The following is a 27,984-nucleotide window of genomic DNA, read 5'->3' as shown; positions in this document are numbered from 1 at the left end:
GCCAACTGGCACCATTTTAACAGGTTTTAAACAGATTCCTGACCTCCATAAGAATGCTACTTTACTTCCTATTACCATTTTTTCCAAAATAATAAACACCAGAGCAATTACAACAGAGTCCCAGCAGCTTTGCTGTTGGGACCCGTAATGAATGCTATCGTTTACTAAATTAAGTCATTTTGAGGCTCTATATGCAGTTCCAACACTGCCCATAATGATACAACCTCCCAAATTCTCTACTTTCCAATAGAATCTTGCTAACAAGCTAAACAAGCTAAAAGCAGTTGCATGTTCTGTCATCAGAAACTGGAAAAATAAGTTAAGCAGTTATTTAAAACCTTTGACACATTCAGACTAGCTGGCCTGCTAGTGGTAATTCATTACAGGTATGTGTGTGCAGTAATGCACATTAACATTTCGCAACACTCTTCTCCCCCACCCCCCACCCCCCCTTCATTAGCCTTGCAATAGGAGACACAGACCATCACACACAGACAGCAGTGGAATGTTTTAAAATAATTTATTAGGAATTTTAAAACTTAAATTTTCAGAGGAGAAAACAAGAAGAAAACAAAACAAAAAAAGGAAGACAGGAGCTCAGGGTTGGTGAAGACCTTGTGTGAATCAATCACACACGTCAATCACAGAGTCCACCCCCCCACCTCCCCCTGTAGCCAAACCCTCCCTTCCCTCGCAATCACCCTCAGCCCCTCCCCCACCCTCCACCCCCCAAACCCCACACCAAAGACAAAAAGGACGAGAGACATTTTTACAACGAACCAAAACCCACCCCCAACCCCCAAAATAAAATCTGTTAAAAAGAAAAATGTACAGCTTCTCCTGCAAAATGTACAACATTTTCCTGAAAATAAAAATCATAATGCCCTTGTCATTCCTGTCATTATTACTACTTTGTTTAAACAGAGTTCATTGATTTTCACCTGGGTTTAAAAAGCTACAGTGTTTGTGTCAAGCAGTAGTTTAACAGGGGCTCCCTTATTGCTGGTCAATGCAAGAGAACGTATTTCGTTTCTGGGAATGAGGGGTGACGTTTTAAAAGTAACGCACAAAAGACAGGGGAGACAGGGGGCTTCCTTACGGAAGTCGACGGCAGCACTTCTGATCGAGTGTCCTTCACCAGAGGCCCATAACACCTTCATAAGCACCAAATACACCTCTATGAACATTCCTGCCAGTTGACATAGTCATAGTAAGGACTGTGTCATCAGTCACATGATAACAGATGTTGCTACGGCAGACTAGATCAGAACATCCAGTGGCGTAACTTAGCGATACACACAAATGCCGGCATTTGACCTTACGGAGTCCATGACAAGGACATTCATTGTTTACGAGCGGTTATAGACGTGGGCTTACGAAGGTGTCACGCAGCGCTATTCAGAGGAAGTGGAAGACAGTGTATATTCCTACAGTAGCTCGGGACTCGTGCACACAGGAGCCCCGCTATTGCTCAGTTTGTGTGTGTGTGAGGAAGTGTAAAGGGACAGACACGTCTGTGACGAGCTACACGCCGTTAGCCTGGCTGGAATCTGCCAGGAGCTCAGAGGACAAAACAATGGTCTGCGAATGAACCCTTTTTACAGCAGGGGATCCTTTACAACAGCGACCCCTGTACCCTGGGGGACCCTTTACAACGGGGGTCCCTGTACCCTGGGGGACCCTTTACAGCGGGGGACCATGTACAGCAGGGGTGACCTCTGATGGTAGGAGGCCCTTTAAAGGGCCGGACAATGTCATACAAAGGGTAGTCCATGGCAGTGTGGAACTTCCTGTATATTTGCGCATCACACAAAGCCTTCCCCCATATCCCTCATGTACCACTAATTCCAGCAGCTGTCCCGCCCCCACCCCAAACCCGCCGACAGGAGTTCCAGCAACGATGGCCTCCGAAATCCATATAAATCAACCACAACTTTTTCCCTCAAAGGATACGATGGGGGGGGGGGGGATGTTAGGGTTGGGGGTTAGGGTTAGGGAACTGACTCCTAAGTCTGAGGTTGCAGGTTCAATTCCCTGGTGAGGCACTGCCAACATGCCCTTGAGGGATGTGCTTAACCTGACCTGCTTCAGTACATATCCAGCTGTGTAAATGGACTTATATATATAATAAAATAACTCAAGCTGTGCAAGTTGCCCTGGATAAGAGCATCTGCCAAGTTGCTCAAATGTAACAGAATACATGAATGAGCCCCCTGAGCTCGTGTGCACACATGGGTACATGTAGAAACACCCCACCCCACCTTACACATGCGCGCGCACACACACAGACACACACGTACGTACGTACGCACGCACGTGCACTCAGAGTTAAAGAGGAAGGGTACAGCTGGTTTAGAGATAGCTCCCAGAATCCCCTGCTGTGCGGGTTTGTCCTTCATTAGTCAGTGATCGTTACTGTAAACGGAACAGTACAAAAAAAAAGACTCATAAACAACAAAATAAAATCAACAGAAGAGAAACGTGCAGAATAATGTACATACACAAAACCCCACCCCCACCCCAACCCCCCCAAAAAAAGTACTAAGGTAAGAGCTTCCCTCCTCCTCCACCCTGAATCCCATAATGGGATCCATCACTGGCCCAAACTGAAGGAAGCACCAGCGCTAATCCCCCATGTCCCCCGCCACCCCAACCCCCCCCCACCCCCGCCTCCCTACCCAACATCACTTTGATATCGAAAATACCACCTCACCAGCCCAAATCTCTCAAATGAACACCCTCCTCCCTTTCCTTCACAACAGCAAGGGCAGTTCTTCTGAAAGAGAGGGTGGGGTCTGGCCTTTTAAAGGAAGGGGGGAAGGGTTTGGGGATTATAACCCAAGCACACCTTCACTGGAGGCTTCCTGGGGCTGTTCTCTGAAAAGCATGCAAACCCAGGGAAACGGTCCGGCCGGACAAACTAGCCCCACCTCGCGCTTCCAGGTAAAGGACTGCACGGAGAACCGTGAGATCAACTCCTGGTTTGGGTTTGCTGACTTTGTTACCGCCTGTACAAAAATAACAGCAAGTGAAGACTCTGCTTTCCAGTGAACAGCCCCCACTGCCCCCATTTTGTCTCTCAGCTGTGCGAGTGCACACTGGGTAGTCAATATTCAGGGTGTTTTATGCAAAGCTGGCATTTCCAGTTTAAATAAACTCCCACCCCTCTGTCCAGCAAAATTCAAAACGCTAAGTCTTATGTACAATATCTTACATGAAGAAATAAAACATTGTTCAAAACCAGTTACTGAAAAATACCTTCTTGATTAATATTAATATTATTATTACAAACGCTTTGTTTAAAAACTACCAAAATATACATTTTCTTTTATCCTTTTTCATCTTTTTTTTTTGTTAAACAAAGATTGTGGTTTTAAATCAAATTTTCTGTCGCGTGAAAATTCATTAAGAACCCAACAGTGTGACACAAACAGCAAATCGCACAAATTAGTTGATTCCGTAACTGGAGAAACGCAAACGCATCGCAATGTTCTCTGCTCCTCCTCTTCGTGACCTTGTGACAATGGTTTTACTATCAGACACATATGTATACTTAACCCAAAATAAGAGATCCAAAAAAATGATAAAAAACAAAACAAAAAAAAAAGAAAACAAGAAAAAAAAAACCCGACACCCCCCCCCCCCGCCCCCCCCAAAAAAAACAATAAAATCCTTTTATAAAAGATTTTTTTTGTTTTGTTTCTTGTTCATATGAAAAAGAGGCTGTACAACAGCCTCACTGCAGGAAATAGCAGCCTGCACTAAAAAAAAAAAAAATTACAGGAGGGACAGGACAAGAAAGAAAGTCAAACAGGAAGTGACATTAGTATGGGAAGTGACGTTAGTACAAGAAATGGGAAACGGGGTGAGGCATAGGATCTTCCGTCCAGAAGGGAAAAGCTGCCGCAGCTGCCGCAGCCAATCGGTTTGTGCCAAAGAGATAAGCAGCGATTTGATTGGCTTACAGCAGTTGGCTCCTCCCCCTCCCATATTTGGCTCTGACAGTTTTGAAGAAAAACAAGAGAAAAAAAAAAGCAGGCTTCAGAAAGAAGTTCCAACATTTGCTATTCAAAAATAAGATCATCAGTCATAAGACGAAACGGTAAAAAAGAAAGACAAAGCATTTTATGAGTTTTAACCCCAATCTGGAACGACCAATCTTGTGTACTTTCCTCAGAAGTCACTGCTTATTTTCACTCTGCAGTCCACCAGCTGCACTGTCTCCCTGCCAAAGGACTACATTTCCCAGCTGCTGCACTTAGACTGCAGGTACCCCAGTGACCAAAGGTGTCACTCTTGCAGGATGAAGGGCGGGATTCCTACCCTGCCTCCCTAAGTTGATACCACTGTCATGATGAAGTCCCACCCACAGGGGCAAGGGCATGCTCTGTGCACTGCCTGGGCGCCCGCTAGTGAGGATTTAGAGAACTGAGACTCACCTCCTTAGTGATAGCCATTAGTGAACGCTGTGGCAATGAGGGGACCCTGTGGGATGTAGAGGAGATGCACGTTCACACACTGCCCTCTACAGGTAGAACATTACATTACACGCATTTAGCAGCTTCATCCATCCAGACCGACTTACAAAGAAAAGTGCATTCTGTGGATTAATAACAGGAGCTGCAGAAAAGGACAGCTAACGCGCCAAGAGCCTGCATTTCTGCAGAACGAGTCTTTACCTTGTGTTTTAAATGTGTGTGTGTGTGTGTGTGTGTGTGTGTGTGTGTGTGTGCGCCGTGTGTGTGTGTGTGTGTGTGTGTGACTGTGTGTGTGCGCCGTGTCTACGGTCACGTGTACGCTCGCGCCGAGTCTTACCCCAAGGCCATGCCCGAATCCGGTGCTGGGGGCGGGGCTAGCGGCGCTGATGTAACTACTGACTGCGGAGTCCTGATTGGCTGCTGCATACAGGTCTGCCATTGGCCCAGGGCTGCTGGTGCCCAGGAATCCTGCGCGAGAGGGCCCAGCGCCTGAGAGAGCGAATGAGAGCGGAGAGGCGGGAGCTCAGACACGCCCAGAAAAGGAGCAAGCTTCTTTCACAGGGTTTACCCAGTAACGGACATTCATTTAAAAAAAAAAATCAGAATCAATTTCACTGTAATTCCTAATTTGTTTAAAAAATATATATTTTAATGAGTTGCTGGGAAATAAATCAGCGGAGTAATAATAATTATAACTGCGTATTATTACTATTATTTTGCATTTATTTATTGCAAATTTAAAGTTTTGACACCTGACAAATCCTGGAACCCATACACATGCAGCTGGTGCACACAGACACAGTCAGAGAGGAGTAAAATGGAGGAAGACTGCCCCCTATCTGTACCTCTGACTACTGCAGCTGCTGCAGCGGCCGCTGCCATTGGTCCGTACGCTGTCAGTGGAATGGCTGCAGGAGAAAAGGCAGGAAGAGGCAGACAGGTGAATTCTGCAGTACACGCCTGTATGTACACCTATGCACGCCTTTGAGGATCAGCCCCAACCCAAACCCAAACTCTAACCCAAGCTGTGCAGTTCTCCCTGGTTCATTACATCATGCTTGGAGGTGAACCATAAACAACACAGCCATACATCAAACAACATCATCACATTGATACTGCACTTTTGCACTCCTAAGAGTAACACTGATGTTTTATGGGAAGATGCCATACTGTAACACTGAGCTGTAATGGGTAAGATGCCATACTGTAACACTGAGCTGTAATGGGTAAGATACCATACTGTAACACTGAGCTGTAATGGGTAAGATGCCATACTGTAACACTGAGCTGTAATGGGTAAGATGCCATACTGTAACACTGAGCTGTAATGGGTAAGATGCCATACTGTAACACTGAGCTGTAATGGGTAAGATGCCATACTTTAACACTGAGCTGTAATGGGTAACATGCCATACTGTAACACTGAGCTGTAATGGGTAACATGCCATACTGTAACACTGAGCTGTAATGGGTAAGATGCCATACTGTAACACTGAGCTGTAATGGGTAAGATGCCATACTGTAACACTGAGCTGTAATGGGATATATGTTATGCTGAGTAAACGTGTTGCATGCTGGGAGCTATGCCAGACCCACTTGTTGTTTCAGGTCTTAGAGTGAGACAGACACACAGAGACCCGGCCGGCTGAAAAGCTCAGATGGACTGACCTGTGAGCTCGGGGGGGTGGGATGTCTGTAGAAGGGGGGTCCTCTCTAAGTGGAATTCTAGAAAAGAAAGAGAGCACTTTAACAGCCTGTATGCGTGTACGCACCCCGCACGCACACAAGCCACGCATGCATGCACATGCACGCTCGCGCACACAAGAGGATTCTGGGGCTTTCTTTCCACACATCATCATATCTTACTGCAGAACAATCACATTTCGTAATTTTTTTATTTTTATTTTTTACAAAAAGTTAAAGCCTGATTGGCTATGCACCAGTGAGAAAAAGGTTTATTTAGAAGCAACGTTTTGAAACATGGAACACGTTAGATGTTTCAAGAACACATACGATGGAAAATTACATATTCATACACTACTTTGAACAAATTGGAAAAACCTTTATATATCTCCCCCAATTAAGAGGAATATACAGACACTGAATCAGACAGCCCTCCTACACGGACCCACACACACATTGCACTCCACACACTCAAACACATCACAGCAAAGTCTTTTAAATATACCAGCAGCCAGTGGTGACATCTGCGTACATAGCGTGTGGTGTGTGTGTGTGTGTGTGAGTATATGTATGCACATGTATGTGTGTGTGTGTGTGTGTGTGTGTGAGTATATGTATGCACATGTATGTGTGTGTGTGTGTGTGTGTGAGTATATGTATGCACATGTATGTGTGCTTGTGCATGTTTGTATTGTGCTAAACCCTGCTCTGTTCTAAAGACATCGAGCAGGAGAGACCACAGAACAGACGCAACAGGAAGTGACAGACAGCCTCTCACACGGCATTCTCGCCCCCACCACCGCCACCCAACCGCAGGAGCACCGACACCACAGAACCAGGCGGCACGGCTTCTCCTCGCTGGCTCCGAACAGGCTCCGCCTCTCTGAACCGCTTCCCTACAAACCAGCCGTCAATCACGGCGGCAGAGGAGGGGCAGAAGCTCACCGGGGAACTGGTAGGTGTACCCGGGGGCAATGCCCGTGTACCCGCGGCTGGCGTAGGTGGCCGCCTGGAACCCTGGGTAACCTGCGGGAACAGAGGAGAGACTGGCGTTGGCATCAAACGCCTGGCACACACCTGACACGGCCGGCGTGCGACTATCCCACGCAGAGGCCAAGCAATCGCGAGAGGCGGAGAAATCCCCTGCCCAATCAGGACAGAGTGATGCGTTCTATTTACATAAAGGACAAGTTGATGAGGAACAGACCTGGGTCAATTAAACCTTTGCAATACTTCAACTCTTTAGACACAAATAATATGCTTGCGTATTACTAACAATTTAAAAGTACACATTATTTTTTTACCAGTATTCAAAAAAAAATTCAATTTTGTACATTTTGGCTGCATCACAATGTTTTGCAGGAAAATTCTTAAGGATGGGCATGAGTGTTTTGCAATTTTACCAGCATATAAAGTATTCCAGATATGTAAATACTTAAAGAAGCATGCTCCTCACTGAAAAGAATGGACAGTCCTCACATGTTTATCTCAGGTGAGGGCACCTGCTTCATCACAAAAAGGCGCTCAGAATAGGGCTCGGTTCAGTGAGATAAAGTGAGGTGCGGTTACTTGGCTCGGCCAGCAGATGGCAGCAGAGTTCCGCAGCAGGCCAATTGCACACACTGCTCAGCTGCTTACCCTCCCCAGCCCTGGGAGGACATGGTGTGCAGTGGAGTTACTCGGGCCGCACAGTCTTACCCAGCATGCCAATTCCCAACATGAAGGCATCCATCCCATAAGGCATGACCCGGGTTCGCCCCCTCGCTGAACCAGTCGGTGACATCACTTCCTTGGGCTGGGCCTTCTTACACTCCACCTTCACAAAAAAAAAAACACACCAAGGTGAAGGTCATTATGCACACACACACACACACACACACACACACACACACACAGTCAAAAGCAAAAGTTTTGGGGTAGTGACACAATTTTGGTTGCTTTGGCTCTACTCCAGCACACTGGATTTGAAATAAAACAATGAATATGAAGATAAAGTGCAGACTGTCAGCATTAATTTGAGGGTTTTTACATCCATATCAGGGGACCTGAGTATGGAATACAGCCCTTTTCACAGTTCCACACATAGTTCCACACCTATACACACACACTCACACATACACACTCATAAATATACACACACACACACGCATACATGCTTGCACATGTGTACACAAACACACACAAACACACACAGCCGCACATGGGCTAGGGGAAGGGCAGGATGGCGTGTCATTCTCTGATCTAATGGGCGGGGCACACAGTGTTGTGGGTGGGGCATAGTGGTGCATCTTACCATTTTATTGTTGATCTCGTGGAAGTGGATCTCGCACACCTTCTCCACCACATCCTCATTCTCAAACGTCACAAAACCAAAACCTGAAGCACAGAAACACACACACTGAAACATGCACTGTCAGACTAACATACACTATGCACACTAAGTATCTGTTCTGAGTTTTATAAATGGAGAAACTGGTTTGATTTCTGTATCCGTGCTGATTTCAGTAATTTGAGTATCCATTCTGATTTTTGTAAGTGGAGTAACTAGTCCGATTTCTGTAGTTGTTCTAATTTAATAAAGCAGAGTATCTGTGTTGATTTCAGTAAGCAGAGTATCTGTGCTGATTCCATAATTGGAGGAGCTGTGCAGATTTCTGTAAGTAGAGCATCTGTGCTGATTTCAGTAAGTAGAGCATCTGTGCTGATTTCAGTAAGTAGAGCATCTGTGCTGATTTCAGTAAGTAATGCTCACAGGAGCACAGCTGAGTGACTGCAGTGCATTTCCTCATGTTACCCTGGAGCCCTTTAAAGATTCTAATTCGCTGGCCCCTCCCATCTCAAACGCGAGCCCTCCCCCCTGCAGCAGCCCGTGGGATTTGGCCAAGCTGCCGCCCGTCACAATCGATCGGTCAGGGGGTGCTTTGAGACGGCTTACTCTGAGCCCCGATTAACAGCCTGGTTAATTAGCACAGCCTCCCTCCTTCTCACCTCCACGAGAGAGGAGAGGAGAGGAGGAGAGAGGAGGGAAGGAGAGCAGAGGAGAGACAGGAGAGGGGAGGACAGGACACGAGAGAGGAGAGGAGAGAGGAGGAGAGAGGAGGGAAGGAGAGCAGAGGAGAGACAGGAGAGGGGAGGACAGGACACGAGAGAGGAGAGAAAGGAGTAGACGAAGAGGAGAGAACGGCGACCACAGAGAAACATCACATCTGGGCGTGTCACCCAAATACCCTCAGACCACTCCCTCCCACGCGACAGCCAATCACAAGCCACACTCCTGACTGAAACCCCTAATTTCTGGGTGATACTACGACCAAACACGGGTCACCTGGATTTGATACCAGACCATGGAGGACATCTCTGCACTAAGAACCACTCTCCAATTATGAATCTGGTTGTGATCATTATTATATCATAATTATATCTACTTTTTATCTGCTCAACAGATCCTGCTGTACAGGGCAAAATGCTTTGTTCGTATATTTTTGCATATTGACCATGTAAATGAAAATGAAAGTGCACTACAGGAACTGCAGCTGAGTAAGTTTTTATTTGTACTTGTTCACAGTCGTGGCGGTGGGCAGAAGCAGACGGAATCTCACCTCGATGCCGATTGGTTGTTTTGTCGAACATGAGCATGGCGTCATCGACCTGTAGGGGGTGGGGACACAGGAGGTTAGACAGAGGGACAGAGAGGGGCTCCATCGCACCACATGGGGTTTAAAATCCCCCCCCCCCACTTGCCAACCCCAGTAACACTGTTACCGAGTCTGAGAGGGGCCCTAGCGACAGATGGAGGGGGGGGGGGGTGTGACAAAAGAGAGAGAGAGAGCGGAGGGAGGGAGGGCACAGACGACCGGAGGATAGTTTTCCATCGGAAAGTTAGCGTCGAAAGTCTCTCCTTTCCGTTTCTTTCCATCACTCACAAACTTTCTCACACATACACTCGCTCGCTTTCCCTCTCTCTCTGACACACACATACTCTTTCTCTCTCTCTCTCTCTCACACACACACGCACACACTCACTCTCTCTCTCTGTGAGTGGAGTGGAGGGGGGGATAATCTTTTCACAATCTCTGCCCCCCCCCTTTCCTTGTTCTTCCACAAAGTTTACCCGTTCCCAGGCAGCATGCAAAGAATTTCAATTAGAGCCATTTACCCCCGCCATCTCCACTGAGGGGAGAGAGCAGGACAGAGAGAGAGGGAGAGCAGGAGAGAGAGGGAGGGATACAGAGAGAGAGAATGGAGTGAAACAAAGAAGGGAAAAGGAGTGCAGGATAACGCAGCAGATAAAAGCACTGGAGCACTGGCAAAATCTAGAAAAAAAACAAAGAATGAAAGAAAAGTATTTAATGAGGAGGGGGGAGACGGAGAGATTAAAAAACGGGGAAAGAAGGAGAAGAAGAGAGCAGGTGAGGGGGGAGAGGGTGAAGGTGGGAAGACAGGAGGAATGTGTGTAGGACGAGAGCGGGTGAAAGAGAGTGACCAGATGAGCAGAGGAAAAGAGAAGGGGACGAGAGAGAGAAGAGAGACAAAGGAGAGGAGGGGGGAGAGGGGTCAGGGGCCTGTCACCCCTTCTTCTCCCCTCTCTCACCCGCAGATCTCCTCTCCCTCTCTCCCTTTCTCTCTCTCTCTCTCTCTCTCTGCCCTCCAGCCATCTCTGTGAGGGCAAACAAACAGCTTCCCATAGAGAAACACACAGACCTCTATTATTTAAAACTTATTACATATCACTGTAGTTCTGATTCATCTCACCATCACACCACTGAGCCCCAAGCACAACTTCACAAACAATTGTGCCTGGCCTGTACACAACTTTAAACACTTCTACCCTGACCACAACTTTACACACAACTTCACACAGTAGTGCCAAAACATAAATACCAGGGCTGTCTCTAACTTGGGACTGGCTTGATCAGTCAAGGTTTCGAAAGCCAAGGTCTGCTGGACCGCCATACAGCACTCAAATAAAACTACTTGGAGCTAAAACTGTTAACTCGCATTTATATTCATCGTTTATTTCTACACTGCAGGTTGGCTCTGCAGACCACATGTGAGAAGCAGTCGTGACGCTGAAGTCGTGGAGGTTTCAACATTGTTGCCATCGCCAAGGCAACGACGCGCGAGTTAAGTCCCGCGCGACCCTAGGGTGCCGTGGCGGAATCTGAACCATGGCGACAGCGTGAAAAGAATCTACGAGGAAACGTAACGGCTTATATTAAATACAGAATCTATCTGGAACTCTTAAAGATATTAAAGGACTGATAGCACTGCATGCTGTCACTGTTAAATGCAAAAGTACTGGGACAGTTATAAATGCAGACCGTCAGCTTCAGAACGCTTTCGGTTGTGAAGAAAAACCCTTCTTCAACCGTCGAACAGATCAAGTACAATGGCCAGGATATAGGCGTAGCTGTATCAAAGACGACCATGAAGAGAAGACTACACCAGCATAACCTCAAAGGGTTCACTGCAAGATGCAAACCATTGACTCAAGAACACAACGGCCAGGTTACAGTTTGCAGTTTTTGTATGTACTTTTTGTTTTTTGCAGAGTTCAGAGTAAATCTTAAAGACAAAGAAACAAGTATTAACTAGTACCAAAGCGATGGAAAGAGGAAAGTGTGGAGAAAGAAAGAAACTGATCACTATGCAAAGCACCCCCTTCATCTGTGAAACATGGTGGAGACAGTGCTATGGCTTGGGCATGTATGGCTGCCACTGGAACTGGCTCCCTTCTCTCTATTGATAATGTGACTGCTGACAGCAGCAGGATGAATTCTGAAGAGTACAGAAGCATCTTATCAGCTCAGATCCAACCAAATGCCTCAAAACTCACTGAATGCTGCTTCACCTTACAGCAGGACAATGCACTGCTAAAGCAACCAAGGAGTTTTTCAGGGCCAAAAAGGGGAATGTTTCGGACCGGCCAAGTCAAACACCTGACGTCAATCCAACTGAACAAAAATCCCCCAAAACAAACAGACACTGGGTATCTTCCCTGGTGATGCTCTGCCAGGCCTGTACTGCAGCCATCTTCAGTTCAGCCATCGAATGCACAGGATGTGCAATCAGGTACTAAATGTGATGACTATTTCAGATTATGTTAATCTGTACCATTAGTTCTGCTCCCCTAAAATGGGCACCATGTATAAAAAGGGCTGTAATTCCTACAGTGATGACCCAATATGGATATAAATACCCTCAAATTACAGCCGACGGTCTGCATTTAAACCTCATAGTCATCATTTGATTTCAAATCCAGTGTGCTGGAGTACAGAGCCAAAACAAAAAAAATATGGATTCACTGTCCCAATTCTTTTGCATTTAACTGTATATAATCTCAGACTTAATCCCCCCCCCCGCCCCAAAGGCACGGTGGTTTCTGTCAGAATTGTCGTAAAAGTTTCTTGAAAACAATTATTCCAAAATATTGTGTCAGGAAATTAAACTTGTATTAGGAAATACCAGGGGAAACTGCCACAGTGCATCCTCATGAAAATCTCCAAAAAGCCTTTATTCGTAAATGTCGACCGACGCCAGCCCATCCCACTGTATTTTTTTTGTTCTTCCAAAACGCTAAAAAGAGTGGAAAGTGAGCGTTAGACGCGAAACGAAACGACAGCGAGTCGCTGCGCGAGCCACAAAGCGCATGTCTGAGCGGATTTCTGGACACAATGACGCATTTATTAAATAACACAGCCCCTGCCCAGAACTGGACAGGACTTTCCCAGCAGGCTCTGCCACTGAACCTGGGACTGTCGGCTTTGTGTGTGTGTGTGTGTGTGAGAGGGCTTTCTTTCCAACATCTGACAATAAGAACCAAAAAAAAAACCAAAAAAAAAAGCACACCGCTTGTGTTCTCCCGTCTACTCGGTTGGGAGTTTCTTTTTCCTTTTTTTAAACGAAAAATAATTTGGTTTACAGAGCTGGTCTGAGCTTTGTACAACCCTGCCCACGGGACCTCCTCACATTTGACCTTTTATTCAACGATCATTATTTTTCTCTCTCTCTCGCTCGCCCTTTCTCTCACTCACACGCACGGTCGAGAGTCTCTTTATTCCTCTCTCTCTCTCTCTCTTGCCCTTTTTTCCCTATCCATCTCCATCAGCCCCTCCTCCTCTCCTCCATCCTTCCTCTCTTTTCCTGCCCCTCTCTCTCCATCCTCCTGCCCCCCTCTCTCCCCCTCCCTTTGTCTCCCCCTCTCTCGGTAAATAGGACAGCGGACAATAAGGCCAGTCAGCCTCTCTAATCGAGCCTCGTATGGCTGGATGGAGACAAACTTTTCTTTCCCCCCCCCGTCCGTCCGTCTCCGGCTCTCTGGTTTCACTCATCCCTCTATTCTGTGACGCGGGACGGCAGGAGGGGGGAGGGGGTGTGTGTGTGTGTGTGTGTGTGTGTGACGTTTTGGGCGTCCCTTCTCTTCCCCGTTCTCTCGTTCCGTTACTCTGGTAAGCGCTGGAGTTACTGGAGTGTGAAAGTGAGAGAGGAGACAGGCCCTCGGTCACTAAACAACTCATTACCCCGCCGCACTCTGACATAACCGCACTGGAATCTGGGGGGGGGGCTGTGGGGTGCCCTGGGGTGCGATACTCCAGTGGTACATATGCGACTAATAGGCACTGTCTGCACAACGTTGCAGGAATTATAAAAAAATAAATACCTACATAAATAAAAACCAATCCGTTTAAAAGAGGAAAAAAGTGCAGTCTGGCAGCTCCGCCCCCCTGTGTAAAAGTGGGTGGGGCAGCACCTCCCTCTGTGTAAAAGTGGGTGGGGCAGCACCTCCCTCTGTGTTAAAGTGGGTGGGGCAGCACCTCCCTCTGTGTTAAAGTGGGTGGGGCAGCACCTCCCTCTGTGTTAAAGTGGGTGGGGCAGCACCTCCCTCTGTGTTAAAGTGGGTGGGGCAGCACCTCCCTCTGTGTTAAAGTGGGTGTGGCAGCACCTCCCTCCTCTGTGTTAAAGTGGGTGGGGCAGCACCTCCCTCTGTGTTAAAGTGGGTGGGGCAGCACCTCCCCCCTCTGTGTTAAAGTGGGTGTGGTAACCCCCTCCCTCCATTAAAGTGGGTGGGGCAGCACCTCCCCCCTCTGTGTTAAAGTGGGTGTGGAAACCCCCTCCCTCCATTAAAGTGGGTGGGGCAGCACCTCCCCCCTCTGTGTTCAAGTGGGTGGGGCAGCACCTCCCCCCTCTGTGTTAAAGTGGGTGTGGTAGCTCCGCCCCTCTGTGTTAAAGTGGGTGTGGTAGCTCCGCCCCTCTGTGTTAAAGTGGGTGTGGTAGCTCCGCCCCTCTGTGTTAAAGTGGGTGTGGCTGGTTTATAGGTGCACAGGATAATGTTGCTATAAGAATCTCAGAGAACCTGTCTGTCAGTTTGTGCGAGTGGGCTGCTGAGTGAGTGACTCAGTGAGTTAGTCCGTGAGTGACTCAGTGAGTTAGTCCGTGAGTGACTCAGTCACTGAATGAGTGATTGTGCTAACTGGTAGAGCGGATGAGTCAGCCAATTAAGTGGGGTTGTGGCCGGGTGACTGAGCAAGTGACTGAGGCAACGAGTCAGTGAATGACGCAGTGATCGAGTGACTCAGCTTGTACAACTGCCAGGTGTACGGTACCTGAGTACACAAAGAGGATGCCTTACACTTTGCATACTGAAGCTATTGCACCTCTCACACATTGTCACGAGGGGGTGGGGTACAAATTAAAATATCCAGCGCTAAATCAACACTGATGCAGTACATTTGATCCATACTGGACTCCTGCAATTGAAACTGAATATTTTGCACAGTACACTGTGTACAATCAGAGACTGTACATTGTACAATCTCTGACCTAGTCACAATAATTCATGCATCAGAATAATAGGTTATTCTTCCCCTTGCATTAATAAAAAGGGCACGAGAGTTTGCCTATGGTGGATCACATTTGCTCCCCCCCCCCAGGTGAGCTGGCGGTGCCAGGCCAGCACCAGATGTTCCTCTGGAGGAAGGAGGAAGCCGAGCGGGAAGTGTGACATATAAACTGTACCTGACTCTGAAACCACAGCCAGGATGCGAGGCTGAGAGCGGCCGAGAGGCTTTCGCACGGTTATCAGCACGGAGGCAGAGACAGGCGGGCGCAGGGCCTCCTCCCTGCCAGGAAACCGCACGCTCCCGCGGCCTGCAGCGGCTCAGAGAGCCGCAACTGAACCTGCGCTGCCACCAGCAGCCCGGGCTGACCAACAGCAACCCCAGCCGCGCCTGAGACAGTGCGACAGCTTACTGCGGGCTTTGCAAGAACACCGCAAGAACACAGGAAATAAATATACAGTCAACTTACAGTGCAAAATGACACAGACCGGCGTACAAAAGCATTTATTAATAAAAGAATAAAACTCCTGGCCATCCTAATGCCTCACATAACTACCATGGCAACACGAACAACCTCAGTTCCTCACATAGATCAATGAAAACATTCATTAAAATGGATCCCCTACAAACCTCCTACAAAACCCAAAAACAAAGGAGCAAGACAGTGACTCAACGCAGAGTAATCTCAGTCTCAACACTCCGATACAAATCACACACCCTCAAGTGTGTGTGTGTGTGTGTGTGTGTGTGTGTGTGACTCCAGCCTCACAGAAACACACTTCTCCCCACTCTCTACTGCTTTGAGCCATCCACACATCTCCTCACATCTGGTCTTATTTTCCAGGATAATTACTTTCTCTTTCCTCCTTCATCTTTCTTTCTTTTTCTCTTTCCCGTCTTAAACAAGATTCCAGTCATCGCCTGCAATTTCTCTCCCCCCTTCTCTCGCAGATGCTGGTGACATTGCAAAGGTAAAAACTAAGACTATAGAACTATAATGCTCTCTTAAATTCCTCGACCGCAAAATACATGTAACTCCATACCCACCCACCCACCCCCCTACTGTTCTGACATCACTCATCATGGTATCCTCACACCCCCCCTCCCCGGCTACCTGTTAGCCAGGCGACAGCGGTATGCTAAAGACAGGTGGGTCTGCTAGGCCCATCCCTCCCGCTGTTGCATTATGGGTGGCGAATGGGTGCAGCTACCATGTGTGCTGCCAGTCACTGACCAGTATGAGGTTAGCCCAGCTCACGCCAGAGCCACACATGGTGGGAACCCTCCCCCAGTCGTCTGTTACGGTATGCGTTGTCACGGTTACCTTTCCAAACTGGTCGAAGTACTGCTTCACATCCTCGATGGTGGTGTTCACAGACAGGCCCCCAACAAAGATCTTCTTTGTCCGGGTCACCAGCTGTGGAGATGGGTCATTCACTTTAACGGATGTAAAATAATGTACTTCTTGTGTGTGTGTGTGTGTGTGTGTGTGTGTGTGTATATCTATATATATCTCTCCACCACACCACCTCATTCTCGGAAGGACAGCCTTCAGTATTTAGGAGTTCAATGGATTCAGCTATGGGTTTATAAATTTAATCAATGAAAAATAAGCATCTTAAAATGAATAATGTGCTGCAGCATAGAAAATGAAACCATGAGTTGTCTTAGAACTCATCCAATTGATTAAAAGTCCTTAAATGAACATGGAATATTCATTCACTCTAACATGAATATCTGCCTCTAGTATGACGAGGCATTTCAACAATACATAATTAAAAGAGCCCAATTAAAAACAATGAGCAGCTTCATTCAGAATTGCAAATATGTCCGAACTCCAACCAACACATTCAGAGCAGCCCCAAGGTCCACACTGCCAAGCCAGAGGGTGTGTTGTGTGCGTGTGAGAGAAAGTGTGTGTGTGTGTGTGTGTGTGTGAGAGAATATGTGCAGGTTTCAATGCTCTACTCTATGACCATGTGACAGGAAGTTACAATCCCACATGACAGAACCCTGTAATCCCACAGCAGAGGTCCCGTTACACAGGGGTACGCGGGACAGGACCCGTGACCCGCCACTCACCTTGGGTTGAGCTCTGCGAGGGAACGCCACCTTTGGGTCAATCTGAGGGAGGGGAGAGAGGAGACAGCAAATCAAATTAAGCCCTGAGGTGAACTGATAAGCAGCAGAGCTCCGGTTGAAGGTGCAGTGAGTTCCTGCTGAAGGTGCAGTGAGTTCCTGTTGAAGGTGCAGTGAGTTCCTGCTGAATCATCCTCACACTCATCCTTAATTTACACCATTTCTCCTCAATCCCATTCACTTAATAACATCACACCCCACACCTCCCTCTTGCACCTGCTATGGCACTTAACTCTAGCTCGTAAAGTTTGTAATGTATTAACAACTACAAATGGCAGTGACCCTGATGGCTTGGCATTAGCGCTGCTAACTGTGTAAACTGAAAGCACGCACTTATGTAAGTCACTCTGGATAAAGGCATCAGCCAAATGCCTACATGTAAATGTAATACTGAGCCAACCACTACTTCTTTATAGTTTCCAGTGAATTCAAAATTTAAAAAGACTAAAAATCTAAATTCCATTAACAGTGATTACACCGTAATTTCCCGTCGCAAAATAAAAAAGAAAACGTCACAGCATGGCTTTAGGGGCGGAGCTAAAGTCAGCGTATGAGGTCATATTCAGCACCTGCATGCAAAGGGGCAGAGCTAAAGCCAGAGGATGAGGTCATATTCAGCATTTACAAGACAAAGGGGCGGAGCTACAGCTTTGAGGATAAGGGCATATTCAGCACCTGCAGCCAGAAGCTTTTTGGCTTCGATTACCTAAGCTAGTGATGTCACACCCTTTAAGACCAGCGACCAGCAACCAGCTGAGAACCCAGAAACCAGGTACAGTGAGGTAACTGTGTAATCAACTGGTTAAACATACCTAATAGGTGTTGATTAACAACAAAACACTGCACACACTGCAACCCTCCAAGGGGTAGAGTGAACACCACTGGCCTAAACAAAGTCTGCACTCATATATAGAGCGAGAAAGCAGACAGAACTACAAAAAACCTTAAATACTACAGTGACAGACCTCTCCACAGGTAAGAAACCAAACCTGTGAATATGTGTGTGTGCTGATTACAAAAAATATCCTAGATTATTATGGTGTTTGGGAGAAGAACCAACGATGACGGGAAATAAAAATTCCATAAGCTCTCTGCATATCCGGTAGGACGCGGATGTCTAGCAAAAAGACACTTATTATTAGTACAAAATTATACAGTGCAAAAAGAAAAAGTGCAAAGATTCAGTCTGCTGATGAAAACTGATCTTGCTGTGGCTGTAGGGTGCAATAAGAGGCTTGAATCTGCGCTTGAATCTGCAATCTGTGTTTTAACACTGTTCAGTTCCTTCTGTGCCAGACCTGGGTCAAATACGTTTTTGTTTTGGATTCAAATACTTTTCTGTGCTCTGTTGATCTTGCCTGGCATAATTGAGCCTGCCAATATTACAAGGCGGCAGGGTTTGCACTTTTTGAGAGTATTTCATTGGTTCCAATACGCCAGACAAGATCAGTAAAGCACAGAAAAGTATTTGAATCCAAAGCAAATACGTATTTGACCCAGGCCTGTGCATATTCAGACCCAGGTGAGGTCCAGTGCAGCGTTCCTCGTGATCTCGCACCATTTTTCACCAAACTCAGGACCACCACACCCGTGTAATCTCCTACAGATGCAGTGTCCCTTTAATCCCTCGCAGCTATCTATGGAGTAAGAGGATCCAGAGTTCAGGAAAGATAGAAAAGGTACAGAGAAGGACAGTCTTCTTCATGTGACGTCATTTGACGTGCCCATACGTCGTCTAGGAAGAGGCTAAACCAACAGTCAGTTTGTTGCTCCTTACTAGGATGTGTTCTGATATGAAAAGTTTGGAAAATCAAGCTCAAACTGTATATAGAGACTCCCCCCTCCCCCCCCCCCAGAATCGGCTCGATACCACTCTTCAGAAAGCGTGTCAGTTATCCAATATAGCATCACACAACAGTCTCCTAAAAAAACTTTTTGCATTTTCAAATGTATGTACACTCCTCTGAGTTATGACATCAGAAAGGTGATTCTAAAGCATTGGGGCATAATACAAAGTAGCAGTGTTAGAAAAAACAAACGCATGCCAAAAAACCAGCGCAAGGTGCTGGGGTCACAGGAACATGAAAAAATAGGAAAGCAAAGCAAAAGCAAAGACCAGCACCCACTTGCTTGATGCTCCCAAAAAAAACACACGACTGTATTTATTTGGTCGTTAGAACAAAGACTGGTGCGGTCGAAACGTTAACCGTTCTGATGGCTAAATAATTATAATAGATAGATAGGTGCTACACACCCAGAATCAGTCTCAGCCATTAGTGAGGTGGGACAGAACGACACAAATAACCCAGAGGCCGAGATGCCAGACAATGCCGGCTATCCTGAGCTGGCCGAAGGGCGATGACATCACCGAGCACTTCCAAGAAGCAGGCCGTTACCGAGAACAGCAGAGTGACGCCCGGGCAGGTCGCACGCGCTCAGACCGGTTTACCGCTACGGCGCGGTCGCTAGGCCACGCGCGCTCACCTCGTGACACCCGCCGTTCCCTCGGCCGGACCAACTGCCCCGCACCTGTTCGGAAACGGACAGACGCACACTGTGTGCGGGAACAGGCGGGCGCGCGTCCCTTTCACAAACGGACGGGCCGTCTCACCGAGCGGCGTGGGGGGGGACTTCGTATGTCAACAGGTTCAGCAAGCGGAGCTGCGGGTGTCCAATCAGAGCGGTGCGCGATGAGGCGCTCTCATCCCGGCCAATAGAAACACTCCTTGCCCTGGACGACTACAGAGCCAGCTGCGCGCTGTCCTACACGGCTGCCGGCCACAGTGAACACCGGTGAGTGTCGACATTTCATTTTTAAAATGATAGTCATAATGGCAAATGTTAAATATTCTGCATTTGACATATATTCTAAATGAGCCCCGAGACCTTTATTTGTGAGTGTGAGTGTGAAAGAGAGAGAGTGTGTGTGTGTTTGTCTGTTCTATAAACAGCTTCAGTGACCCAGTGTGCAGATACACTGGCTCCGATAATGAATAAGACATTAACAGATGGGTCCTGACCACCAGTGACCCAACGTCAGAGCCTGACCTGCCCCTCACCTGAACCAATAATGCACTCACGCCATGCACACACTCACACAACGCACGCACGCACTCAATGTACGTACTCAAGCAACACACACTCACACAATGCACGCACTCACTCAATGCACATACTCAAGCAACACACGCACTCACACAATGCACGCACTCACTCAATGCACATACTCAAGCAACACACGCACTCACACAATGCATGCACTCACACAACGCACTCACACTCACACTCACACAACGCACACAGGCAATGCACGCACTCAAGCAACACACTCACGCAATACTCACTCGCTCACTCAAGGCACGCACCAGACTGGATGTGTGTGTGAACTTGTCACTGATTGTTAAGAATACGAACAGTCACAAAGCGATTAGACACAGGGTACAGAAAGAGCCAATCACAGCCATGCATGGGGACAGAATGGGCCAATCACAGCCGTGCAGCGGAAAACCAGCACCAATCACAGCACAATACATGAAGAAAACTGTGCAGCGAGGAGCCTTTGGAGCTGAGCTCTGGGGTCACTTCACTCCAACGAGCAACAGCAAAAACAGGAGCAGCCAGCTAACGAGTCTTGCTAATGAGCTTCCCTCTGGAGCAGACTCAATAAAGATGTGTGCGCACGTCAACAGATGAGGCTGTCCCAGCCTTTGCACCTGCGTGTGCACACGGGCACACACACAAACACACACGCGCACACGCACACACACACACAAGCTGGGCCATCTATACCTAGGCAATATAATCCAGTTAGTTTCCTCCAATCCGATTAGTCACTCTGAGATCCATACTAATTACAGACGGGGTTACACCCCTCTGTCCCAGTCAGGCCAACTAATCTCCACAGACCAGCAGCAAGCCATTTGAAACAGCTAGCTCCAAAACACCTGAACACTTGCGACCAAACACCTAAACACCTAGCTCCAAAACACCTGAACACTTGCGACCAAACACCCAAACACCTAGCTCCAAAACACCTGAACACATGACCAAACACCTGAACACCTAGCTCCAAAACACCTGAACACCAAGCTCCAACACCACCGGAACACCTACCACCAAAAACACATCTCAACACACAAAGCATTTTTAAAGAAGTACAATAACAATTGAAATGTTTGTAGAGTTTGACCATTTTATGAAGTTTCTTTAGAAAATCTACTTTCCCATTAAACGGATTGTGTTCACCGTGTCTATCGCACCTGCAGTTTCTGGTGCCTGTTCTAAAATCAGAATTTTTAGGGGCCATTCCACAGCTCATAAATCATAAAAAGGAAGTCGCAAACTCCACATACTCCCATAACTTATTCGCGAAGCACTTAAAAACCAACGTTTCGGCACACGGTGCCTCCGTCAGGGTCACGGAAATGAGGTAAAGCAGATAATTTATAGACATCCGTGAAATTAGAATTAGAAACAACAGGTGTGTGTATACGTGTATTCATACCTTATGAAATATACCTCAGAATATATACCTCGCGCCATTTTTTATGATTTATGAGTTTCCAGTTGGCCTGCGCCCCGTTTAAATTTCCGGGTGCGCGTCTCCAGTTTCTGCGTTTTACAAGGCCCTTCGGCAGCTACCAACTACATTCCAAATATGCCTGCCTCTCAATTTCCTATTTACAGTGAGCGGCAGTTACACGGTGCGGGTAACGGACTACTTTTCAAACTTACGATAATAACGTGCGCGTGAATGACTAACTTTCAGAGGCCGGACAACAAGTTATTCGGGGGGCAGACTAACGCAAACACTGACGAAAAACAACAGAGCCCCGCGACGTCGCCAGGGTCCGAGCGCGGTCAGACCCTGCCGGATTAAAGCAGGGGGGATCACCCGCCCCTTTAGTTTAAACAGAGTACAAAAAAAAAAAAACTATTTACGCTCGGAAAAGCGCGTTAGAAGCGAGTTTGACTCATAAAGCAGACGACATGAATTAAGACTGCGACCAAGTACCCCATCGCAAGGAAAACTCCAGCGGTTTTTATCTAAAGGGTTTTAATGATAACTCACACTGCCCAACTGCCTCCCTATTACAGTGTGACTCAGCCATTTCAGTACTCAACAATCAACCCAGACCACTTGTGTTATTTTATACAAGGTGAATATCTGTGTCATCAAATCAACCTCAATACGATTTTACTTGTCCTGGTTAAAACATGACTTTTTGCTTGTTGACCCAGGCAACCTTAATGCCAGTTCAAATAGAAGACAGAGGAAAACTGACACTTCTTTTACTATGATAATAATAAGAAAGATTAATGATAAATTGATGATATGATAAGAGATAAAAACAGATTTATTTTTCATTCCTTTTCAATGACAATATTAAGAATAAATATTATTTCCAAAGATTTACTTTTGGTGCAGTAGTCAGGGATACTTTGAAGTAAATGGCTACTTTTGTGAGTTGGAAGTTCAAATTAAGGCACATTACTTTCAAAATATAGCTACAAAGGCATACAATTCACTTTCCAGCAGCCAATGATTTTGGAAAGTAATGTTCAGACCAGTGAGCTGTCCAATTAGCAAACACCATCTGATTACACTATTACACTGATATTGCAAGACATGAGAGTAGGTGACATCATGCAAATGAATTAGAAAAAAAATGGACGCATTTTTTAAAAATTTATGCTAATTTTCTTTTCCACGGCTCAGATATTCTCATGTATTTTGGGAACGCTGTTTTTACAGCACTCATTTATACTCAGCAGCCGCGATTTCCAAAGGTCACACACAAAGGTTCAGGCAAAGAGCAGACGTGATGCTAGGCCTGCAGCCTCACATCTTTAGCAGTGAACACATCATAAGCCAACCACAAAGAAACGGGGGGTGTGAAGGATGTGGCGTTTTAAGCAGTGGCGTAGGTTTCGTTTGAACATTGGAGGGGGGACACATTAAGCGGGGGTCTGGGCGTCCTCCCCCAGGAGGTGCTGGCGTCAAACACTTCATTTCCTGCATTCTGGTGAATTTTTATGCACCAATTTGTGCCTTTTCGGCATCAATTTATGGTGGAAATGCTTCTTTCTTGTTTTTATTGGAGGGGGGGGGGGTGGGGACAAATGCACGTGTTCTAAATATGGAGGGAGACGTATCCCCTGCGCCCCCCCCCGAAATCTACACCTATGGTTTTAAGTAACGCGTGCGCGAGTCTGCCTGTACAGAGTTAACAGGAGCATACGCAGAGGTAGAGATATCCTGAATAAAGGCCCGGCGTCGGGCGCTAGGTGAGCAGTGTACGCAGGTGTGCTTTCAGGCTGCGGTCTGGGGCCACAGCGCTCAGATTAATCTTTCATAGCTCTGACGCCGGACCAGGTGGGAGGGCTCTGGAAAATATCAAGCCGGCCCCCGCAGCCCCAAACCCCTGAGGTTCTGTCCTGCTCTCCCCCCCCCCCCCTGTAATCCCTGGCTCCCGCTGCTCTCTCTCTGCGAGCGAGGTGGATTCGGGGCAGCAGTTCGGCGCATTCGATCCAGAACACCGGGCGCGCGGTTTCGCGTGCCGTTCCGCTTTAAGGGTCACTATGGAGACGGAGCATCCCGAGAGGGTGACAAACCACCCCCGGTGACTGACATCACCATGGCGATCTTCGTGGCAAACCCCTCCAGGCTAAGCCTCTTCACCCAGGGAACTCCTGCTGGCTTTTTTTTCTCCCCTGCTCCCTTCTTTTCTCTCCGTCTCCATCTCCATCACTTCTCCCGAACTGGACCTATTCCTCTTTGTTTTTCCTCTTCCTTCCATTCCCCTTCTCCTTCTCACACTCGCACAAAAAATACAGGCATGCTAAAATTCACGCAGTCACATCCTCAAACACATAACAGCATTCACTCGCTCATTCACACAAACACACACTAACATCACCACTCCCTCACTTTGACCCCCCACCCCCCCCACAGGGGTTGGGGAGGCGGATACTCCCTCATCCCCATGGTGACGAACTGGCTGTATTGTCCCTTGGCACGCTTGCATTCATAACCAACAGACACATGCATAAGGCATACACACTTTCACTGGCTTTACACAGATTGTGAAAAGTTTTATACTTTGTTGCTTCAGGAAATTAATACTGCACGTGAAAAATAGTCCTCTACGGGCTGGCCTTGCCACGAGTCGGGCATGGTGATATCATGAGTCGGTCATAGTGACATCACCTCGTTAAAATAGCGTTTGTGCGCTGGGTTCTTGGGCGAGTAACTGCCGCTCCGGTCACGTGCTCCTGTGCACGCAGTAATATTATGCCAACTGTGAGAAATCCGGACTTGCCCAAAATATAAAAATAAATCCTCATTTGACGCATCCTCTTGACTACCGATTTAAATGGCATAGTTTAAATGACGCATGAGGCAGAAAAACAGACTTTTCCATATCACGTGAGAGAGGGAAACCGAGAGTGGGGAAGCCTATTCTCTTTAAGTTATTCTTCTGCTTTTCCTTCTTTATAAACATCTTACACATTCTCCTTATCGTTTTCCAGAAGCTGGACAATGGGATGGCCGATCAAACACAAAAAGGTTATATTAGTTTTAAGTGAGCCCATGTTCGGCGCACATGAGGTCCAGTCATCTGGAAGTCCGTTAGCCTAACTCAAGGTTCTAACTTTACGCAAACTAGCGCATGCCGGGCTTCAATCCTTTTAACAGCAGGCTTGTTAAAATGTTTTTTTCAAAATTCTAAGTCGGTGTTCTAGAATTCCATTGCTTTCAATTACCAGGGCCTAGTGATTGTTACATCAGCATTAGAATGTCCAGAAAAGGAAATTAAATGGCTACTTATACCTCTGGTGATCTCCCTTTTTCGTACTTAGTAGGCCTACGGACAGGACTATTATTTGACGGCGCGAGAGCAAACGGACAAAATGAAAACCTAGAATTGGTCCTTATAGTTCTTGATGAGCTGCCATCCAATTCACATGTAGGGCCACTCATGTGTAGCCTACATAGGCCTACACTTGACAGGCATTGCGAGTGTTTTGATTTTTCATGCACGCTGAAAAGCAAAAATGATAGAGGAAAAAAGCGTAACAGAAGCAAACTCACTGTTTTTGAATCCAGTTCATGTCTGGTTTGCGCCAAAACTTTATCGACTCCAGCCTGGTCTACGTATGTGACAAAACCGAAGCCTCTGTGAATGAATGACAAAGTTATTAACATTTAAAGGCGCCCGTCTATACCAAATGTTAAGTGCGCAAGTAACACTTTCCAAAATAACTAATTAGAGTACGCCCTCTAAGGGATTTAAAAACATAAACAAATGTCAGTTCCGCGCTGAGTGAACGTCTTTAAGCCGCTGCAGAGGCAGAGCGAATGGCTCACTCACCTTGATCGCTTTGTAACCGGATCTCGCATCACCATACACTCCTTCACCTCTCCGAACTTACAAAAGTACTCCTTCAAACCCTCTGAAAAATAACCAGAATGACGGACAAGAGATTAGTCACACACCATCAAAATTAAATGGCATAGGCAACACGGACAGCTCTGGAATAAGTCCGTCACTTAAAGCTTTCCATTAATAGCTCATAGGCTCGCTTCTGCCTCCGAAGCGGCCATAAAAATGTTTAAAGGATGCCAACTGAAGACCTTTAGCAAGGCTGTATCCTGAACAAACGAGCATCCACAACCTAGAAATACCAACTCAGCACTCAAAACAGAATGTTAGTAACAACACTTTGTAACCCACATTCTTTTTCTAAAGGGCATTCAGTCGATTCAGTCCATGGGATAACATCAACAACATAAGACAATAGCAATAATCCAATTCAGATATGTGCAATCATTCACTTTTATTAAAATAAACATAACGTTCAATAAAATGTGCCGTGTGGTTACGGTTGGTGGGGTGGAGAAATCGCACAAAGCTGACGCACAGAAGCAGCACTCGGTAGCTAAGCACACACGCTTGCTAACAATAAGCCCCAGTTTCCTAACAAAACAAATTCCCAAAGCGCCCGCTTGACGAAAAACTTCTCCCCTAGGCGAGGTACAAGGACAAAACGTAACCTAGAGAAAGCCAGCAGCGGTTTCAGGAGAGATACCTGTGGGCTAATGTAGGCTATCTGTGCATCGTCATTTGTTTGTTTGGAACGCATTCGTCCTGTATCACAGACAGGGTTTATAGCTCGTATATGCTGTGCTAAATCAATATACGCTTAATCCCCATCCCTCCGACCTTGCTATGTGTTCCAGCTCGACTCTTAAATCCCCGCTCATGGATCCGCACTGAATTAGCGCTTTGATTTCGGCAGCGCTGAACCAACTCTTTACTTTCTTTTTGCATCATGACGACTGTTTTAAAGAAAGAGATCCCGAAAAAAGTAAACACAACAGTCCGACTAAACACATTTACAGTCGGTCCGGGATCGAAAATGAATGATCACCGAAACACTGAAAAACAGCGAAAAGCACGCTAACGTCACTTCTATGTGGTTACCTCAATACTTGAGAAAGTCGCTAGCTGGGCTACATGGCTCACCTTGTGTCGTCTGCCAACTGAGGCCGCCGATGAACATTTTGCTAAATGAGAGAAAAGAAAGAACGGGATGTGAAACAACACGATCAAGTGTTTCAATTAATACAAAAGGCCAAATATATCAAGCTAACACATAATACACAAAAAACAAAGATTGAAGTAGCTAAAGAAAAATATCGGCCATGTTGGTAGTACAGGTCTACTTTCTGCACAGTCAGGCCGTTATCCCAGCAATAAGCTGCGAGCTTCTCAACGCAGAAAGAGAAAGTTGCAATCAATTACGGCCATCCTGTCTCTCTTTGTGCACGGCGAAAACATGGTGAGAGCGGCGGTTGGAGCGCAGGATGCGCGGCAGAGACACGGTCCAGCGCGGCACATTGAGATCACAACAGTACAGCATGCTGCCTTTTGTCTCGGAGCTCCGATAATCTGCCCACCAACTCCTGGGTCTCCTCAGCGGGACAGCAGCCGAGCTGGAGCGCAACCGACGCACGGCGAGAGCTTTACCAGGGGTCGTGGGGGGAGTCCGCGGACGATAGGCTGCTCTGGCTCCCTTCGGTCTCCATGCCTTCCCTCTGGTCCCGACTGCGCGGTGTGAGAGAGCGGGGAGAGTCAGGGGCGGGTGGCCGAGGGGGGTGGGGTGGCTGGGGGCGTCTCGGGGAGGCGGGACGAGAGCGCTTTACACACACAAAAGCGGAGACTCCACCTCTCGCTCTGTCTCACTCTCTCCGTCCCTCCTCGCCTCCCGTGTCCCACACCGCCTCTTTAATGTTGCCTCTCGTGCACGAGTAGTATTTCCCAGGATGTTTTTTCGTCCCCGCCCCCTCCTGCGTCTCTTTCAGTGCTTCCCCTGACCGCCCCTACACTCAAAGAAAGAAACGTTAAATCTTTTCTTTATAAGGTGCAGTTCAAACCACATTCTGTAAATCAGCGGCTTGGCAGCTTGGTAGCAACTTCACCACACTGGTTGTACACTAAAACCGAGCCTGCGTAGGTAGCATACACAGGGTAGAGCGTCAATGCAAGATTAGCAGAGGGTGCACAAAGGCTCATTCTCGCGTATGTACGCACATAAATATATGTCGGATGTACCAAGACCAACCGCGCTTGAGGACCGAAAATGCAAATGCGAAAATGCTATGCCTGCTGGAGAGTCTCTGGCTCAAAGTCGGAGGTTTTAAGCCGTCGTTGGAGATCGGTCAAACTGATTGGTTAAACACCCCGTAAACACCAGACCTCCCCTCCAACTTTCACTTTGCAGCAATAGCATTCTTCACTCGGAAATGGGGTTTGTCCACCGGTTCGCTGGTTTTAATTAAT

The 27,984-nt window shown here is 47.1% G+C and overlaps 1 protein-coding gene across 2 annotated transcripts; it reads right to left on the bottom strand.

Moving 5' to 3' along the window:
- Nucleotides 1-934: 934 nt before the first annotated feature.
- Nucleotides 935-27,475, bottom strand: LOC135239148 (RNA-binding protein Musashi homolog 1-like). Of its 2 annotated transcripts, XM_064307615.1 has the most exons (15): nt 27,172-27,475; nt 26,668-26,708; nt 25,513-25,594; nt 25,233-25,317; nt 17,081-17,122; nt 16,323-16,415; nt 9,761-9,809; nt 8,455-8,537; nt 7,860-7,977; nt 7,107-7,187; nt 6,147-6,203; nt 5,324-5,386; nt 4,816-4,967; nt 4,440-4,485; nt 935-3,998 (listed from the first exon to the last, which is right to left on the bottom strand). In XM_064307615.1, the coding sequence occupies exons 1-14, from the start codon at nt 27,228-27,230 to the stop codon at nt 4,444-4,446; spliced, it is 1,047 nt and encodes a 348-aa protein (XP_064163685.1). In that variant the 5' UTR covers nt 27,231-27,475; the 3' UTR covers nt 935-3,998; nt 4,440-4,443. The 2 variants fall into 2 exon arrangements, with proteins under 2 accessions (XP_064163685.1, XP_064163687.1); XM_064307617.1 differs by lacking the exons at nt 26,668-26,708; nt 27,172-27,475 and adding an exon at nt 26,231-26,552.
- Between the last annotated feature and the right edge of the window lie 509 nt (nt 27,476-27,984).

Source organism: Anguilla rostrata, chromosome 14, assembly GCF_018555375.3.
Source record: "Anguilla rostrata isolate EN2019 chromosome 14, ASM1855537v3, whole genome shotgun sequence".
Classification (NCBI taxonomy): Eukaryota; Metazoa; Chordata; class Actinopteri; order Anguilliformes; family Anguillidae; genus Anguilla; species Anguilla rostrata.
Note: the sequence above shows the minus strand (reverse complement) of the source record. Positions and strands in the feature narration are given on the sequence as shown.

What these genes read in the sequence shown, in the direction of transcription:
- LOC135239148 (XM_064307615.1), bottom strand. Translation starts at nt 27,230, where the DNA reads ATGGAGACCGAAGGGAGCCAGAGCAGCCTATCGTCCGCGGACTCCCCC. An exon ending in CTCGCAGAGCTCAACCCAAG is followed by an intron (nt 16,416 to 17,080) that starts GTGAGTGGCGGG and finishes CCATCTCCACAG; the next exon opens with CTGGTGACCCGGACAAAGAA. An exon ending in ACGAGATCAACAATAAAATG is followed by an intron (nt 7,978 to 8,454) that starts GTAAGATGCACC and finishes TTTTTTGTGAAG; the next exon opens with GTGGAGTGTAAGAAGGCCCA.